General features: G+C 39.6%; 1 protein-coding gene across 1 annotated transcript in view; it reads left to right on the plus strand.

The window, feature by feature from the left end:
* Positions 1–17,122, plus strand: part of pak1 (p21 protein (Cdc42/Rac)-activated kinase 1) — a 59,428-nt gene that overhangs the window by 26,107 nt on the left and 16,199 nt on the right. The window contains exons 3-5 of the mRNA XM_042487020.1: positions 13,395–13,614; positions 15,328–15,422; positions 16,914–17,061. Coding sequence (XP_042342954.1) covers positions 13,422–13,614; positions 15,328–15,422; positions 16,914–17,061 — 436 coding nt within the window. The 5' untranslated portion in view covers positions 13,395–13,421. The remainder of the gene's footprint in view (positions 1–13,394; positions 13,615–15,327; positions 15,423–16,913; positions 17,062–17,122) is intronic.

Genomic DNA, 17,122 nt, shown 5'->3' on the forward strand with positions numbered 1-17,122 from the left:
GCTTTTTTTTTATGTAGCGACTATATTCAGTGGTATATTTTGTGCTTATGTGGTGCTCTTGTGAGTATTTGTGGATGGCAGGAAGGTGTGTGTGGTATTGAGTCAAAATAAATTACAGTGTGTGTGTGTTTTTTGTGTGTGTGTGTGTGTGTGTGTGTGTGTGTGTGTGTGTGTGTGTGTGTGTGTGTTCATGGTAGAGTTGTCAGTGGCTATCTTCTAATAATTTTACCCCAGAGAATATTATTGATTATACAGATACAGGATCATTTTGCTATCCTTTTGTTTACTGCAGTGCGCACCAACCAGATCTGGTGGGAGCTAGCAAGTGGAGCAATTCTGCAATTATAGCTAATGATGCTGTCCCAACCCAAAAGCGTTGTTGCACAAACATTATGCTGACCCTCCCATCATACCCTTATGCTGCCTCATACTTCTGTATAACACTACAGTAGCTGAATGGGGGCACAGACCTTTATGATGCAATGGAGTTAGTAACAGGGCTATTTTGGCATCTCTTTAAAAGGGACAGCCAGCAGAATGGATCACGGGCAGGACAGGTGTGATGTAATGGGGTCTTGGTGCTCCTTACCCTCCAAGCAGAGGATGAGATCAGCTGCCATATAACGGAGATGCTTAATAATCGTCATTGACGTGTTATGCCATTGTTTTTGTCTATGTAGCACTGCAAACACATATATTTTTATGTCACACTAGAAGCCGGCAATGTTGTGTTACATGTCACGCCTCTTTTGGTTCTGTGATGCCGGCATACTATCTAAAATCACAGACTGGAGCAGAATGATGCCTTAGGTATTTGGCTCTCTCTAAAAATGTAAAGATGGTGTAAAGAAGTGACTTAGACATGACCTCATAGCATGACCTCTGTGTAAAAAGGGCTATAGTTAGAGCTAAAGGGGTTATGTGTCTCAGAGTGAAGTCACTTTTACTCACTGAGGCTACCTGAGGGGAGAGTAGAAGGTGATCACCATGCAACGCCGCCCTGCCACTGGCATGGGGTTACAAGCAGTAATCGCAGAATGAATGGCTAATCTAGGGTTAGCTCATTTAGTTTTTTTTTTTCTTTTTCTCAGAAATTAGTTTGTTAGTTATTGTTTAATGGGTCTCAAACGGCTATTAAAAGCATAAGTAAATCAAGACTGACATCCTTAGCTCCTGGTAATAAAGAAACATGTCACTCAGGGCAACAGTGTGGCCCATTGATGTGTTTTAAAGATGTTGTTATTGGGATTTCCCCTTATTTTATAGAACAGATATATTAGCATGAAAGAGGGACAGAGAGGGGGATGACATGCAGCAAAGGGCCAAAGGTGGAATTGAACCTGCAGCCGCTGGTGCAAGAACATAACGTTTTGTACATGGCCCACTCCAGGGTGCCCCATTATTGCCAATGGGTGCTCCATTATTGATGTTTTCTTAATATGATGTTGTGTTTTTTTTTCCCCTGTGCCGCTCCATGGCACAGGGGAAGAAGATGTATAAGGCTTTAAGACACACACTATAATTTTTAAATAAAAACAAACCAGCAGTAAGATAATAAGTAAATAAACTAAGTAAAATAGAGAAAGAACTCAGTTATATTCAGGCGAGATGATTAAAAATGTCTAGAATACAGAAGAACAGTCAGGATGTGTGTGATCTGTAAACCAGGGACTCTCCCGAGGTTCAAACTTCAAAGACTCAAATTATAATGGGTGTGGTTGAGACGCGCGTGTGTGTTGTGTGTGTGTGTGTGTGTGTGTGTGTGTGTGTGTGTGTGTGTGTGCGCGCACGTGCATTTGAACCTGAAAATAGATTCTGTGTGAGGTTGTGTGCTCATGTTGGGTTTTGCACTTATCCATACACTGTGTATATGATGTGTGCAGGCGTGTCGTCTGGTCTGTAAAATATGTTAAAATATACATTTGAAGTCTGGGCTTTGGGGTTCTTCCCGTTACCGTGACGACCCGAGGTTGGAGTCGACTGCTAGCAGATCTCTCCTCATCACCTGTACCCCACTCTCTCTCTCTCTCTGTGGTCTTCCTTTTTGTCTTCATCACTGAGACCCGCTCTGTCTCTTTGCTGTTTATATCTTTAATTCTAGCTGCTGTCATGAAAGAAATCAGATGCAGTTGACTTCTTGTCATTAGTCGTCTTTGATCTTTTGTCGTGCTTTTGGACAGCAAGCTGCGGAAATGTCTCTGTCTCTTTGTCTCTTCCTGTTTATGTCTCTTATTTATCTCCTGCCTTACACACACACACACACACACACACACACACACAACATTTTGTACTGAGCATCCCGCAGTGTTTCAGTGTGTTCTAACAGCAGGAGCTCCAGGAACAGGCAGGGGCTCCATGGCCTCGCCATGCCCAGAGACACTGAGCTCTCCTTGGCCACGGCATGGGCGGATCCCCCCCTGCTGGGTCTGCAAGCTCAGCTAAATGTTTCACAAGGATGGAGGCAGACAGGGAAACAGCCTCTGTGTGTGTGTGTGTGTGTGTGTGTGTGTGTGTGTGTGTTGTAGTAGGAGATTAGATTGCGACTGCAATAGAGAATGGAGCTGCTGTTAAATTGAACAAAAATTAACAGTTTTTTGTTCACCAGATACATTTTCATTTGTCACTTTCTGAGTCTCCCTTGAGATAAAATGTAGATAACTCTGGTCTGTGGCTGCAACTAATTAATAGTATCATTAATAATCATCTGATTGCTTGAAAAATTACTTCAACTATTTATCTTAAAATGAAATAGTTGTAATTAATTTTCTGTTAACCGACTATCAGCTACTCTTTTCAGTTTAGGAATAGAAGGAGGACTGATATTTCTGAATAGCTTAAAGAGTAACTTCATTTTTTTAATAAGTCTCGGATAACATTACAGAAAGGATCCCTACAGAGATAGACTTTTTTGTAAAAGAGTGAGATTCATTTTGTTTAACCAGAAACAGCTCCAAAATTGTGATTTCATCAGAGTCTTGTGTCCTTGTGGCTCCCAACAAGGCCCGCCCATTCAGTGCAACAGCTTGATCCGGGACGTTAGGGGTTAACCTTGTCTCTGTGAAGATGTGCACAGAGCAGTTTCTGATTTCCCGTTGCGCAGTGAGCCTCAGTAGCATCTCATCCATTTTATTCTTGTGCGACTGGACATTAGCGAAAAGTAGGTAGAGGAACAACTCTCGGCCAGTCGGGTCAGCCTCGCCCTGATGCCGGCTTTCCTCCCTCTCTTTATACGACACTTTCAGTTTCGTTTCTCCCCTCTGGTCTGACTGGCAGCTCAGCACACGCAGCTGGTGGGGATCTTGTGGTCTGCTGCATTCATTCCAAACCCCATACAACTTCTCCCGATGTTGATAAGTGCTTCTCTATCGTAGGAAAGTCCTGCTTCAGCAGAAGGGGCCATGATGTTGAATAAATAGAAAAATAAAGCAAATTAAAGATGTATGCAGCAATGAAAGGGCCCTCATACCCCCACATATGCCGGGGGTACTGGTGGGACTCCAGCTAAAGCCTTCGTTCATTTCTATGAAAGTCAGATAATGTACGCACAGAGTTCAGACCCTGGATTGAGCTATTTCACATGGCGTAGTACTTTCAGTGGCCACTAGGTGGCACTGGAGGGGACACAAATTCCATGTTATCTTGGTGTACATCATTTGTAGACCAAATCATGTAAATCCAATGATCATTGTCCCTCAAGGCTTACTTGCTCTTGCCAGTAGGTGGCACTATTACAGTTGGTGAATATTGTCATACAGATGTGTTCAGGGCGGGACCCTTATAAAATCTACGAGGTTTTAGGCAGATTGGACAATGTACTCCAAAGGTACAACAATTTCCTGTTTTGTTGCGAAACATCAAAATTCAACACCCGTTGCGGGAAAAGCGTAGAAGTTTTGCGATGACCTTTGATGATAACTTTCAATCGGGAAGGTCTTAAAATCATACAGAATTTCAACTGGTTTCGATTAATTGCATAGGCCAAGTTAATAAAAGTATAAAAAAACAATATTTTCTGTGGCCACTAGATGGCACTATCTTGACTAGTGAATATTGTTATACAGATGTGTTCAGAGTCGGACCCTTATCAAACCTATTGAGTTTCAGGCAGATTGGACAATGTTCACCAAAGTAACAACAACTTCTTGTTTTATGAGAGACATCAAAATTGTACGCTACACCACAGGAAAGCTGTAAAAGTTTTGCGTGGACCTGTGATCATTTTTAATGACCAATGGACACACCACATTTGAAGTTGATCACATTAATCCTGTAGGACAAGATGGCAAATGTCTGAGGCCCGAAATCGCCAAAAATGAGCACAAAATTCCAAATGGCCAACTTCCTGTTGGGTTTGGGGGATGGGGTCTGGGGTCTGGGCATGATACGTAAATGTACCAAATTTTGTAATTGTAGGTGAAACTTGCCATTGGAGCTACAGGTTAGGGGGTGCTGTTGAGCCATTTTGCCACACCCGTTTCCACAACCACCAAAATACTAAATTTTTTGCTAGGCTGGATGTGCGTACCAAGATTCATGAGTTTTTGAGCATGTTTAGACCTCCAAAAATGCGATTCATTTGGCAGAAAAATAATAATTCCTTGCATTCCAAGAAGTTCCTTGCACTGTTTGGAGCTTGGGCCCTAAATATAGCAAAAAAGTAGCATGAATTTGAGGAGCTACAGGCTGCTGCATCTACATGTGTTGCCTTTGTCATAACTATTATAGACTTAACTCATCAGACTGTTGACCAGTTGCAGGTGATCGACTACAGCAATCAAAACTGATGCAACAAACCTTTCAGATTTCTTTCGCAGTAAATTTTTCCGTTGACAGCAAGAATAAAGCGATACAGTGCAGGAGGAGCTACTGAAGACTGTGCTGTGCTTAAAATGCAATGACATGCACTATGTGTGTGTTTATATATATCTGTGTGTGTGTGTGTGTCAGAGAGGGTTAATGTATGCACGGATGGTTCTGTGAGTGTGCGTGCATGAGTGTGTGTGTGAAGTCCTCTTCCAGTAAACGTGGCTATAGAGGCTGACATGGCGTTTCCAGGAAGTGCTGACATTTAATGGTAACTGTCTCTTAGTGTGTGTGTGTGTGTGTGTGTGTGTGTGTGTGTGTGTGTGTGTATGTGTGATGTGTATGTATGTGTGTGCACAACATAAGTCTTAGTACATGGACACAAACATATACACTCTGTGTGTATCAGATGTGTATTTTCAGTGTTTTCTCAGTTTGCTGCCTTTTACGAGTAAAACAGAGAGAGGGATATAGCGGGTGAGTGAGGTAGAGTGATAACAGAGAGTGGCAGAGGTGAGAGTGCAGATAAATGAGTTTTATTTAATCTGTGTATCAATATGAATCGTGACGGGAGGTCAATTTTCTGAGATGAGTTGTCAGATAAAGTTGTGTGTGTGTGTGTGCGTACCATGCTTCGTAGCAACTATTGGTTGACTGACAGCCTCTTACGTTGTTAGAAATGATCATGTGACTAATGGGCACTGATGGAAGAAGAATTCAGAGTCTATTCCCTTGTAGCATATAGAGGGTCAGCGTGTGTGTGTGTGTGTGTGTGCATGCATGTATGTGTGTGTGTGTGTGTGTGTGTGTGCGTGCATGCATGTGTGTGTGTGTGTGTGTGTGTGTGCGTGTGTGCGTGTATGCGTGTGTGTGTGTGTGTGTGTGTGTGTGTGTGTGTGTGTGTGTGTGTGTGTGTGTGTGTGTGTGTGTGTGTGTGAGTGTCTGTTAGTGGTCATTCTGTGTCCCTTCTCTGAACTCAGGTTTTTCTGGTCCCTGAATGCAGTGCAACATAACTTTCCATTACTTTTTATTCTCCCAAAACATGTGGATAGATGGATAATTAAAGAACAAACTTTTAAAAAAAAAAAAAAAACATTCAAACTTCCTTTTAATCAGTTTGTGTTCAGATCGATCAGAGCTCATCAGACTAGATTGATGGATCAGAGGAGCAGCTGCTGAAGAGACAAAAGAAAGCAAGCTTTCTTCTGCTGATGTTAGACCCACTGCTGGACTGTGGTATGTGTATTTTCATGGAAATGCAGCTGGTGTAATCTAAAGTAGGTTGGAAGAACAATAGACAACACAAAATCTTTATGAATTAACAAACTGTTCATTTTTACTTTACTGCACTTCCCAGTCTGCTGCCCCACATATGCCCAGAGTAGACCCTGCCCTCGTACGTATGAGAAAGATGAGCTCCAAAAATTGATAATCTATACATGGCGGTGTTAGCTGTTGTTTTTTCCAGTGTGTGAGATGTTTAATCAACATTTAGGTCAATTTAAGTAATCAGATTGGACTCTGCACTCATTATTTAAGGACTTTGATTGGGATCAGGGTTATAAAAACATGATATGGACATCCACATCTGATAAGCTTACTGTACCATACCTGCTCAGCAGCAGACAGATACAGTTAGAGACCAGCTGTGAAACACAGTGGAGCATCTATCAGCTAATGAAAAAGATATTTCCCTCAGGAGATGGCGGAGACCCAAAACTGAGCTAAAAGTGAGTGCAGGTAAATGAGTTTTATTAGACTTCCATTCATCAAGTGGACACAAACATGACAGTGGTTATGAAAACTGTTTTGTCATAACCATTTGATATAAGATGATAATGTCAGATACTGTGACTATAGCTTGTTATGCTGCCAAATAATCAGTAAATACAGCTTTTAAATTCATATTTAGTTGTTTTTGAATAAATGAGAAATATATTGAGGGCTGCCGAGAGTCTCAGTTTCTGTGGCTGAATGTTTAGAGTAATGTGGGTCAGAGAAACTGATCAGACATGATTCACTACGATGGAGAGCAGAACAGAGGAGGAGTGAGGGGGAGAGGAAAGGTGAAACAAGGAAGGTGAGAAAAAAGATGACCTCCGAAAAAGAAACTGAGTTTTGACTTAAGACAGCGTAGATGGATGAATCAAAACGTGATGGTTTACTGGTTTGAACGCACTGATGGAGGAGAGGAGTTGGAGGTGGACAGGAAAGATGTAGAATCATGCGTGGTAACAGCAGGAAGAGGAGTGGGATGAAAAGAGAGAAAAGAAAAAAGGGAGTAGAAAAGAAATCAAGGTGGAGGCGATGAAAAGTGAGAAAGTTGTCGGTCACTCATAGTGCTGTAACAGTTTGTGTATCTGTACCAAGCCATCGCAGTACGCTGCTCAGTGTGCGCAGCCTGAAAACAATGTAGATAGGTTAACAACGTTATGTTTTTACCCCTATGCTGTTAGCAACAGTTAGCACAATAAGTGAACTGGAATGCGAGTCAGTCACACTGACACTGACGAGTGCAAATGAAAGTTTGGAGCTGGAAGACCCGCCTGCGAGTCCCACCAGAATATCACGTGCTGTTTTTGAGAATGTTTCAACCTGAAATGCTTGATCTCATAACAGCTTTTTATATAACAATACAATGCATGTTGTGATGTTTTTAGGCTTTTTTGCAAAGAAATTGCAGGAGCAATTAAATATTGCAAAAATATTTGGGATTTAAAAAAAAAAAAAAATCATTAAAAATCGAACGCAACTTGTTCCAGTTAACTTAACTGTTCAGAGTTTGTGATTTATTATGTTACCACTAACCAGCATATCAGGTCTAACTCACCGGGATTTTTTTTTAGCATATGTAATAAATTCAGATGTAACGGCTTCTGTCATGTCTGTCGTTGCCTTGTTGCCTTGTCCACATGTTTTAGCTGTTCCTTGGCTGTGTTTTGGTGTTTGTCAGTCAGTGTCATTTGTGTTCAGCCACAATGTTGCACACAGTACAAAACAGTTTAAGCCCGCTTTTGTGGAGGACATCAGGAAATGACCTTGCATGGTCTTTTGTAGTAAGTTTTGTTGGTAAAGAGACGTTCATGCAGCTCATGTCTGTATATTCAGTAAACAGAGAAAGAAATTTGCGATAAGCTCATATTTATTGGTGTATAGTTCTGCACAGCATGTACGCTACTTTTACCAAAAATCACATCTCTGGTGCCCTGATCCTTGATACATTTGTAAATCACTGTTGTGTGGCCACATGTACAACACCTGTTAGTGATGAGGGGTCAAAGGTCTGAGAGGCAGGTGGAAGGTTCAGCGTCTCGCCCAGTGACACATTGTCAGGGAGAAGATGACTAGTCTGTTTGTGGTTGGGAAAACCCTGCAACTGTGGTGAAACTCACTTAACTCATCCAGTGGTGATCATTTTTAGAAGACCTGTGTGTGTGTGTGTGTGTGTGTGTGTGTGTGTGTGTGTGTGTGTGTGTGTGTGTGTGTGTGTGTGTGTGTGTGTGTGTGTGTGTCAGGTAGCAGACAGTGTGTGGGTTTGTGTGATAACAGGGCTCTGCTGAAACTGACAGCAGTGTCTGAAATATGAGACATCTGTTGTCTGTCTGTGTGTGTGTGTGTGTGTCTGTGTGTGTGTCTGTGTGTGTGTCTGTGTGTGTGTGTGTGTGTGTGTGTGTGTGCGTACGCGCGTGTGTGTTAAAGATTGACAAAGATTTGTAATGTTACTGTGAGGCTGCTTTTTAATGAGGCTATTTTAAAGTTTAAAGGGATTTTTAAGCTGAGATTCAGTTTCAGTGCCGTGCCGTACACACACATGCCGGTCAATATCAAGCAATTTCTCATCAGCATCAACAAAGGATTCACATATAAGATTGTCGTACAAAACAGCTGGTTCTGAAATGTGTCTACTAAGGACCAGTAGCCTGTATTCAGCATCTGAATGCAATGATATCCTCGGCACAGTGATCAGCTGTGCAACAATAAAACTCACAGGTCATTGCGATAGAGCCAAACATAAGAGTAAACACACTCACCAATTTGTAGATCCAGGCTTCTTTTAGACTACATCCATCCGTTGATCTTTCCTGGTGAAAACAGCATTATAAAACGCATCCTAACAAATAGGGTTAGCAGTACAGTCACTAAATAGCACAGCTACATAGCCAAACTTTTCTTTTGTATAAGTCTGTATAACGCACTTTTCTGTTTTGTTGATGTAGCTTGATTGAGGCTAGGGTAGTTGCTATCATTTCCTTTTGGCTTTAAAAAAACAATTTTACTTAATCGTGGAGTTCGGTTTCTGGGATGTCCATTACTGTTGCCATAATGACATTGATGTTGACACATGTTAGCTACAGTGACCTGTGACGTAGTGACGTTAAAATTCAACCCTGCACATTTCTACTGTAGAATCACGATTAGATGTATCATATGTAACAATGAGCATTTTTGGCATATACACATAAAAAGGTACAGAAGAAGTCTGCCTTTTTGACGTTAAAACATTTTTTTTTTCCATTCACAGTGAATGGGAAATTAAAAGCACATCCTCTCTCTTGATTGTTTTTGTACTCGATGATGCGCAACCGCTATTCTTCCCATCATAATGTCTAATCTATTCAATTAAGATACAAAATTAAGATAGAAATCACAAGAATAAACAATAATATAATATAGATACTAGTTTATTATATGTAATATTATTGATGAGTTCCTCCCATATCAGTCTCATAATGCAGTCTTGACCTGAATTTTAGTTAGCTGAGAGAGGAATATGTATTTTCAGATGTAATTTAATTTTTAAAGAAAATAAATAAAAAATAAAATTTAAAAATAAAATAATTAATAATAATGTAAAATAATTACAAAGGAGCCAGGCACCACCTACCTTGCATACCCAGACCACACTTCACTGTTTCTGTGTGTGTGTGTGTGTGTGTGTGTGTGTGTGTTACGATAGATACATGTGTTTGTGTGTGACGTGTGGGTTACGTCAGATCAACAGACAACAAAGGAGTCATCACTTCCCTCAACAACAGTGATTGTTTGTGTGTGTGACGGCTGTACACACACCACCTCTTTACGCTTCTGTGACATTGTGTGTCTGTTTGTTAGCCAGCAAACACAGTAAACTGTGTGTTCAGGTTTTGGTTCCTGTTGCCTTTCAAGTGTGTGTGTGTGTGTGTCTGTGTGTGTGTGTGTGTGTGTGTGTGTGTGTGTGTGTGTGTGTGTGTGTGTGTGTGTGTGTGTGTGTGTGTGTGTGTGTGTGTGTGTGTGTTTTGGGCTGTATTTCCCACTTCCACATGTGACTCACCTTGTGACATCATGCCGTGACATCAAAGTATTTGGGAGGCCGGGTTGGTTAAAAGGCCGACAGAGTGTCTCACTCTCAGTCTTTCTCTGGTCTGCTTTAACTCTTAGAAGATCCAACTTTTCCTTTCTTTTTTTATTGTTTCTTTGGGGATCAACTTGAAGCTGTAATCATGTTTGTCTGCATCTGCTAAGGTAAGAGATGACAAAGTAATGAGTTTGGTTTTTTTTTTAAGGTAAAATAGGTTTTCTCAAAAAAAAAAGATTCAGTGAGGTTCTTCTTTCACCTCTTTGCTTCAGTTGAAATTCTTTAAAATGTTTAAGCATGAAAAGGTGTTTCACCTAGTTTCTCTGCTTATTTTCCTTGTATTTTTCTTCTCAAAGAATTTTGTTATATTTAAAGTTGATCTTATTCAAACTAATATTAGCGTACAATGCAGTTTATTTCTTTGCTTATAGCATATAACTGTCATTAAAGTGTTGAAAGTTATCTAAATATTACTGCTTTTCTTTGCTCATTATGGTTAGAATTCATTCAAAAAACCCTTCCCATAAATTGCAATTTGCAATTTTTTTTTTTCATTTTCCTGTAAATTTCTTCAGATTTTTACCCTCCTGTGGGATGAAAAAGCATCGTGTGCATGATGCTATCACACCCCTGCGAACAGAGCAGCTGCTGATCAGAGCTTACCTCAGTGGGAGGTTGTTACATCAATGTTGTAAATTGTTCACACATTTCTGAAGTTTTATGAGAAAAAATACAATCTGTGAAAAGAGACAGTGAGAATTGGGCTCGGTCATCTTGATTTTGCTGATCGGTGATTGAAATCACTGAAACAAGCTTTCTTGAAGTTTTTTTCTTTGATTGATCTTTTGGTTCTTTACTGCTAAACACTTGTCTCTTGTTTGTTTGATTTGCAGGGTTTTCTATACAGTATGTAAAAGCATGGTTTTGAGAGTAGTAATTTCCAGGTCTGGAAAGTATGGAAAAAAGAAAAGAGAGTATGGAAAAAAAAATTGTATCCTGCCCCTGTTTTGCTTCCTGAAGTCTTAGATTGAGAGTTTGAAAAAAATGATATTTATAATTAAATTTTTTATTATTTTTTAATTTATATGCAATTATTTTTTTTACAATTATATAATTTAGTCAGTCTGTTAAGGGAAAATAGCAGGCATGTTGACAGTGGAATGTCGTCCAACTTTCTGCGTAGGAGTGTGAGCTGAATGGTCACAATGGGTAAAAGCAAGTTTTCTAAGTTCAGGATTATTATTACTCAGATGTGAAATATGGTCTGTAAAATCTACCGAGAAGTCCAGAAATTTGAGTCTGGAAAATATGAAATTTCATAATGGAAAATGTATAGGAAGCCTGGCTCTGAGAAGTTCAGGGTAACTCTTGATTTTGCATAAAGAGGACCCTCATAAATGCCAAAATGGGGCTGCCACTGCTGAGTTATGCATCAAGGGAAATTGTGTAATACATTCAGACAAGTGATTAAGTAGAGCTAGTTACCTGTGCACATTGAAGATACCTTAACCTGCCTTTTTTTCTTTTGTTTTCTTTTTTTTTTTTTTTTTTTTTTTTACAGCTCAGAGGTACTTTAGAGACACAACATCGAGTTTAGTCTTTCAGATTTTCACTGCTAATTGATTTTTTTGTTTATTTGTTCTGTGTTAGTGAATAATCTTGTTGATTTTATGTGTGTGTGTGTGTGTGTGTGTGTGTGTGTGTGTGTGTGTGTGTGTGTGTGTGTGTGTGTGTTTAGCTCTGACCCAGATAGACTCAGCTAGTTCTTTGCAGGTCTTTCAGCAGGTTATCTTGCAGTGTAAGATTGTGTGTATTTTTATGTGAGGGTGTTTTGGTAAAACCAGTCATTAAAATGTCCCTCTGTTCTTCTCAGCTGTGTGTGCAAGTTGTACTTACACAACAAAGTGTGTGTGTGTGTGTGTGTGTGTGTGTGTGTGTGTGTGTGTGTGTGTGTGTGTGTGTGTGTGTTTAGCTCTGACCCAGATAGACTCAGCTAGTTCTTTGCAGGTCTTTCAGCAGGTTATCTTGCAGTGTAAGATTGTGTGTATTTTTATGTGAGGGTGTTTTGGTAAAACCAGTCATTAAAATGTCCCTCTGTTCTTCTCAGCTGTGTGTGCAAGTTGTACTTACACAACAAAGTGTGTGTGTGTGTGTGTGTGTGTGTGTGTGTGTCTGTCTGTCTACTGACTCAGGCCTAAATACTGTGAGAAGGAAAAAAGTAACTTTCTTCCTGGTCAAGAGATGACACGCACACACACACACACACACTCACACACACACACACACACACCATGGTTGAGTCAGCATGGTGTTTGTGGATCAAACAGACCACTCAGTGAGCAAATGGAAACTTTTCTTTCTTTCTTTCTTTCTTTCTTTCTTTCTTTCTTTCTATCCTTCCTCCCTCCCTTTCTTCCGTTAGACTACAAGTTTCTGATAGGAAAAAAAATATTAAAATGTCTTAATATTATTTTTTCACTGCAGACAGTTAAGCTATAATATGCAGGATTGTTACTGGCAAAAATTAAAGTAAAAGCCACCCCCTGATAGAAGAAAATAAGAAAATGCAGGCAGAGGGCAGAGTCTCTGCAGAAAAACACACCACTACACACTGACAGTGGGTGATAACTGATGATTGTGAGGGATTACCTCTGTGTGACTCAATAAGTTGCTTTTTAAATAAAATCCTGCGTATTATTCCTTTAATATTTACAGCTTTATTTAAAGAGCACCTTTCAACAGCAAGGAAATTTAAAAAGCTTTACATAAGGAGTTAAGATATAAAAGAAATACGAGACAATATAAAAAGTTAGTAAAATAAGTTGAGTAAAATAAGTTTGAAAATAAGTTTTCATTTTAATCATGCAGATTAAACGGGAGAATTAAAATTAAACTTCATTAGTAGTAGTGCTGAAATGAATTAATAGCTAATAACCAATAACTAATTTGTGTTTTTTTTATTTATCAAGTGCAAGTAACTCAGCTTTCTTCTATTTTGTATCATAGTGTGTTGTGTGTGTTTTTACTGTTGGTGATGAAAAATTATTTTGAAATTAAATCCTTTGCAGGACTCACTTTGGGCTTGTTTTATTCCCATAAACAAGAAAATACTCAATAATGTGAATAATTGTTACCAGCAGCTTTTTCTATTATCATTTCAACCGCTGTGTCTTCTGAATGCTCACCTGTGATTGGTTGTTAATTTTCCGCCATCTCACCTTGTCTCCTCTGCAATTGGTGTGTTTTTCTTGTGCAGGAGCGGCCAGTTGCAGCCTAGCTGAAGATGTCTGATAATGGGGAGGTCGAGGACAAGCCCCCAGCTCCGCCCATGAGGAACACCAGCACCATGATTGGTTCCTGTAACAAGGACCCCGCCCCCCTCAACCATGGCTCCAAGCCCCTCCCGCCAAACCCAGAGGACAAGAAGAAGAAAGACCGATCGATCCGATTCATCCTGACGGGAGGAGGCGATAAAAGTGAGTACTGAGGTCACTTGGATGGATGTGTTTAGATTATATTAAAGGTTTTCTAGCACATGTATCCTAAAGGTTCTATATGTAACTTTATACATGTATTAATTAGGGGTCAATCAATATTGTTTTTTCAGGGCCGATACTGATACCCATTATTAGTAGTTAATGAGACTGATAGCTGATATTGTGAACCAATATGCATTTACTATAAAAATAAAAATCTCTCCATCACTGCCGAGAATTTGGAATATAAAAAATACAAAAACAAACCTTTGTTTAAATGCCTTTAGCAAATGTTTAATCAAAACTGAGACTTTAAATATCATATACAGCAAGTTCCTAGCAATTTTTTTTTTTTTTAAGTCAAGCGAAGATTTAAATAAAAATGAATAAATAAAAATAGCTCCCTGAGGTTTTACAAAGTAGCCTCTTGTTGTTGCTTTCTCTCTCTGATTATCATGAGACATCTGCTGCAGGAGTGTGAGCTCTGTTAGCATCGCCCAGCTATCGTTACCCAACGGTTATTATTGGGTTCAGCGACAGAGTGGTTTCAGTGACAGTGTTGGATGCTAGCTGCTGCTGCTATGTTAGCTCAGGCAATATGGCTTTCAATATCATGATATAAGGTTATATCGTAATACACGATATTTTAAAATGTCCTTTAAATTAACGTTAACGACTAAAATACAAAATTATTAAATAAACTGCAGTTACAATAAAGTTTAATCATGTGGCTACTGTCTACTGTATATAATACACTGACTATGAATAAGCATCTCATACAACCCCACTTAAAAAATCGGAACTATTCCTTTAAGCAGGACATGGACATCTGTTGTTTATTAAAATGTTTTCTTAGGGACTTATTTTTACCAAAATTTGTGGGGGAACCAAACAAACTCACAGAATGTTTACTGTATTATTGTTAGTCATACCAGAGAGATCTGCTGTCTGTGATTTTCAGAGGAGTTTCAACTCAGTGTTTCCAACAGATGGCATCTTTTTTTTTTTTTTTAAAGATATTTTTGGGGCTGTTTATGGCCTTTGTTTGATAGGAAAGTTAGAGAGATGACAGGCAATGGGTGTGAGAGAGAGTGGCGATGACATGTAGCAAAGGGCCGCTGTTCTGACTCGAGTCCAACGCTGCTGCAACGAGGACATGTAGTCTGAATATGGAGCATGGACTCTACAAGCCGAGCTACCTGGTGCTCCAGATGGCATCTTTTTTCTCATTCTTTCTGTATTTTTTTTCTTCTATTCTCATTTTGCTTGTCTTCTATTTTCTAATTTTTAATGGTGTTTCCCTCTCTGTCTTCCCTCTTAAGTTCTTCCGCATTTCACTGTGGATTTAAGACCTTTCCAGGAATTTTAATGAACCTGGATCTCTCTGTATCTCCTATTTTAGGGTGTTTTTTAAAAAGGTGTTTTATTTTGGATTTTCTGTTGCAGTCGGTTTAATTATTGAATCATTGAATGAGCATCTTGGATACTGTGAGAGAGCCAAGTTAGGAATTGGAATCCTTATTTATATACACTTTTTCACTTGTAAACCTTTTATTCTAAAGAGAAATAAATCAGGTGTCCCCAAGGTTGAACATTCTGAAATATATCAGTTTAACAAATGTAATCTTGTTTGTACAGAAACCACATCATGTTGATGAGTGTGTTTGGTTTCCGGAGATAATCAGTTGATTTTTTTTGTGTGTTTTCCTTTAGCCTATAAGAAAAAGGAGCGTCCAGAGATTTCTCTGCCATCTGATTTCGAACACACCATCCATGTCGGCTTTGATGCTGTTACTGGGGAGTTTACTGTAAGTGTGTGTGTGTGTGTGTGTGTGTGGTGTGTGTGGTGGTGTGTGTGGTGTCGTGTGTTTCTTCCTCTTGTGTGTAGAAACATTCCTGGATTCACAGGAACACAACCACAGTGTGCATCTGTGGTGTGTATTTGTGCGTTTGGTGTGTTTAATTGCTCACCAAAGGATCTGTGTTCAGTGTTGCGTGCGAGTGTGTGTGTATGAATGTATGTGTTTGTGTGTGTGATACACACACACTTGGCAAATGAACCTTTTTAAATAATCACATTAGACAAAGACGCCTTGTTTAGCTGACTCACTTGATCCGCCTGACTAAGCTCTTTTAGCTCTGAGGTAAACTGTGTGTGTGTGTGTGTGTGTGTGTGTGTGCGTGCTACTCCTTCTCTCTCTCTCTAATGTGGGACATAGTTTCTTTTTCTCACTCATACACACACCCTCTTTGTATGCGGATAAACATTAGCCATTTTTACTCAAATCAGCACACCCCTAGGATAATTTAGCAGGTAAACAGCAGTAGAGCAGCGCACAGAGACACGAGATAGATGGATGAAATGATAGTGGAACATTAAGGAAAGATGAGACCTGAATAGAGTGGAGGGATGGAGTGATGAAACAGGAAGTAGAGGAGCATGAGTGATGGACTGACCCAGACAGACGAGAGAGACCGAGCTGGAAAACAGGGAAATGTGACCCAGTTATGTGACTGAAGTACAAATATGATGAGACTGCCTTGTTATAGGACTCTATAGGAAGCCTCTGTGTGTGTGTGTGTGTGTGTGTGTGTGTGTGTGTGTGTGTGTGTGTGTGTGTGTTCGTGTTTGTGTGTGTCCTCACTGTAATATCTTTTTTTTATATTGTCTGAAACTTCTTATGCATCTTAAGGCGATGGAAATTTGTGACATGGCTCATAAATAAGTGAAAAATTGGACAGAAATGCGATATTTCACAAAGTCTGCCACAATACAATTTCAATTCAGTCCAATTCAGGAGCCTGAGATCAATTATAAAATTAAAAATAATTATAGCTGGTTAAGTGCAGCAAAGTCTGCTATAACTCAGTGCTGTGTTCAGACACCTTTCATTTTATGTTTTGAAAGAAATTAAACCAGTTTGCTCAGGTTTCAGGGGGTTATACTGATTCCACTAACCACATAAATCCTCATCCTGTTGTCAGCATCTTTGTAGACAAATTTAAGTATGTTTTTTCTTTAACACCTGTTTCATTGTTTCAGTTTTCTTTTGTTCTTACCATATGGAGAGTGCGGATATAGTGTATCAGACCTTCTTTCCACTATTTATAAATAAAGATGATATGGATTTATCTTTTCAGTGTGATATTGGAACATTGATCATTGAATGGATACATCCATCAGGATCAATGGATCATTGCACCCCTAGTGCAAATAGAATAAAATAATTAGTAAAACTTTGTGTGTGTGTGTGTGTGTGTGTGTGTGTGTGTGTGTGTGTGTGTGTGCGCATGCGTAGGGCATGCCAGAGCAGTGGGCCCGGCTCCTGCAGACATCCAACATCACTAAACTGGAGCAGAAGAAGAATCCTCAGGCGGTCCTCGATGTTTTAAAGTTCTACGACTCAAAAGAAACGACCAACAGCCAGAAATACATGAGCTTTACAGGTACACACAAACCACTTGCACACGCGCACACACACACACACACACACACACACACACACGC

Source organism: Plectropomus leopardus, chromosome 5 (genome assembly GCF_008729295.1).
Source record: "Plectropomus leopardus isolate mb chromosome 5, YSFRI_Pleo_2.0, whole genome shotgun sequence".
Taxonomy (NCBI): domain Eukaryota; kingdom Metazoa; phylum Chordata; class Actinopteri; order Perciformes; family Serranidae; genus Plectropomus; species Plectropomus leopardus.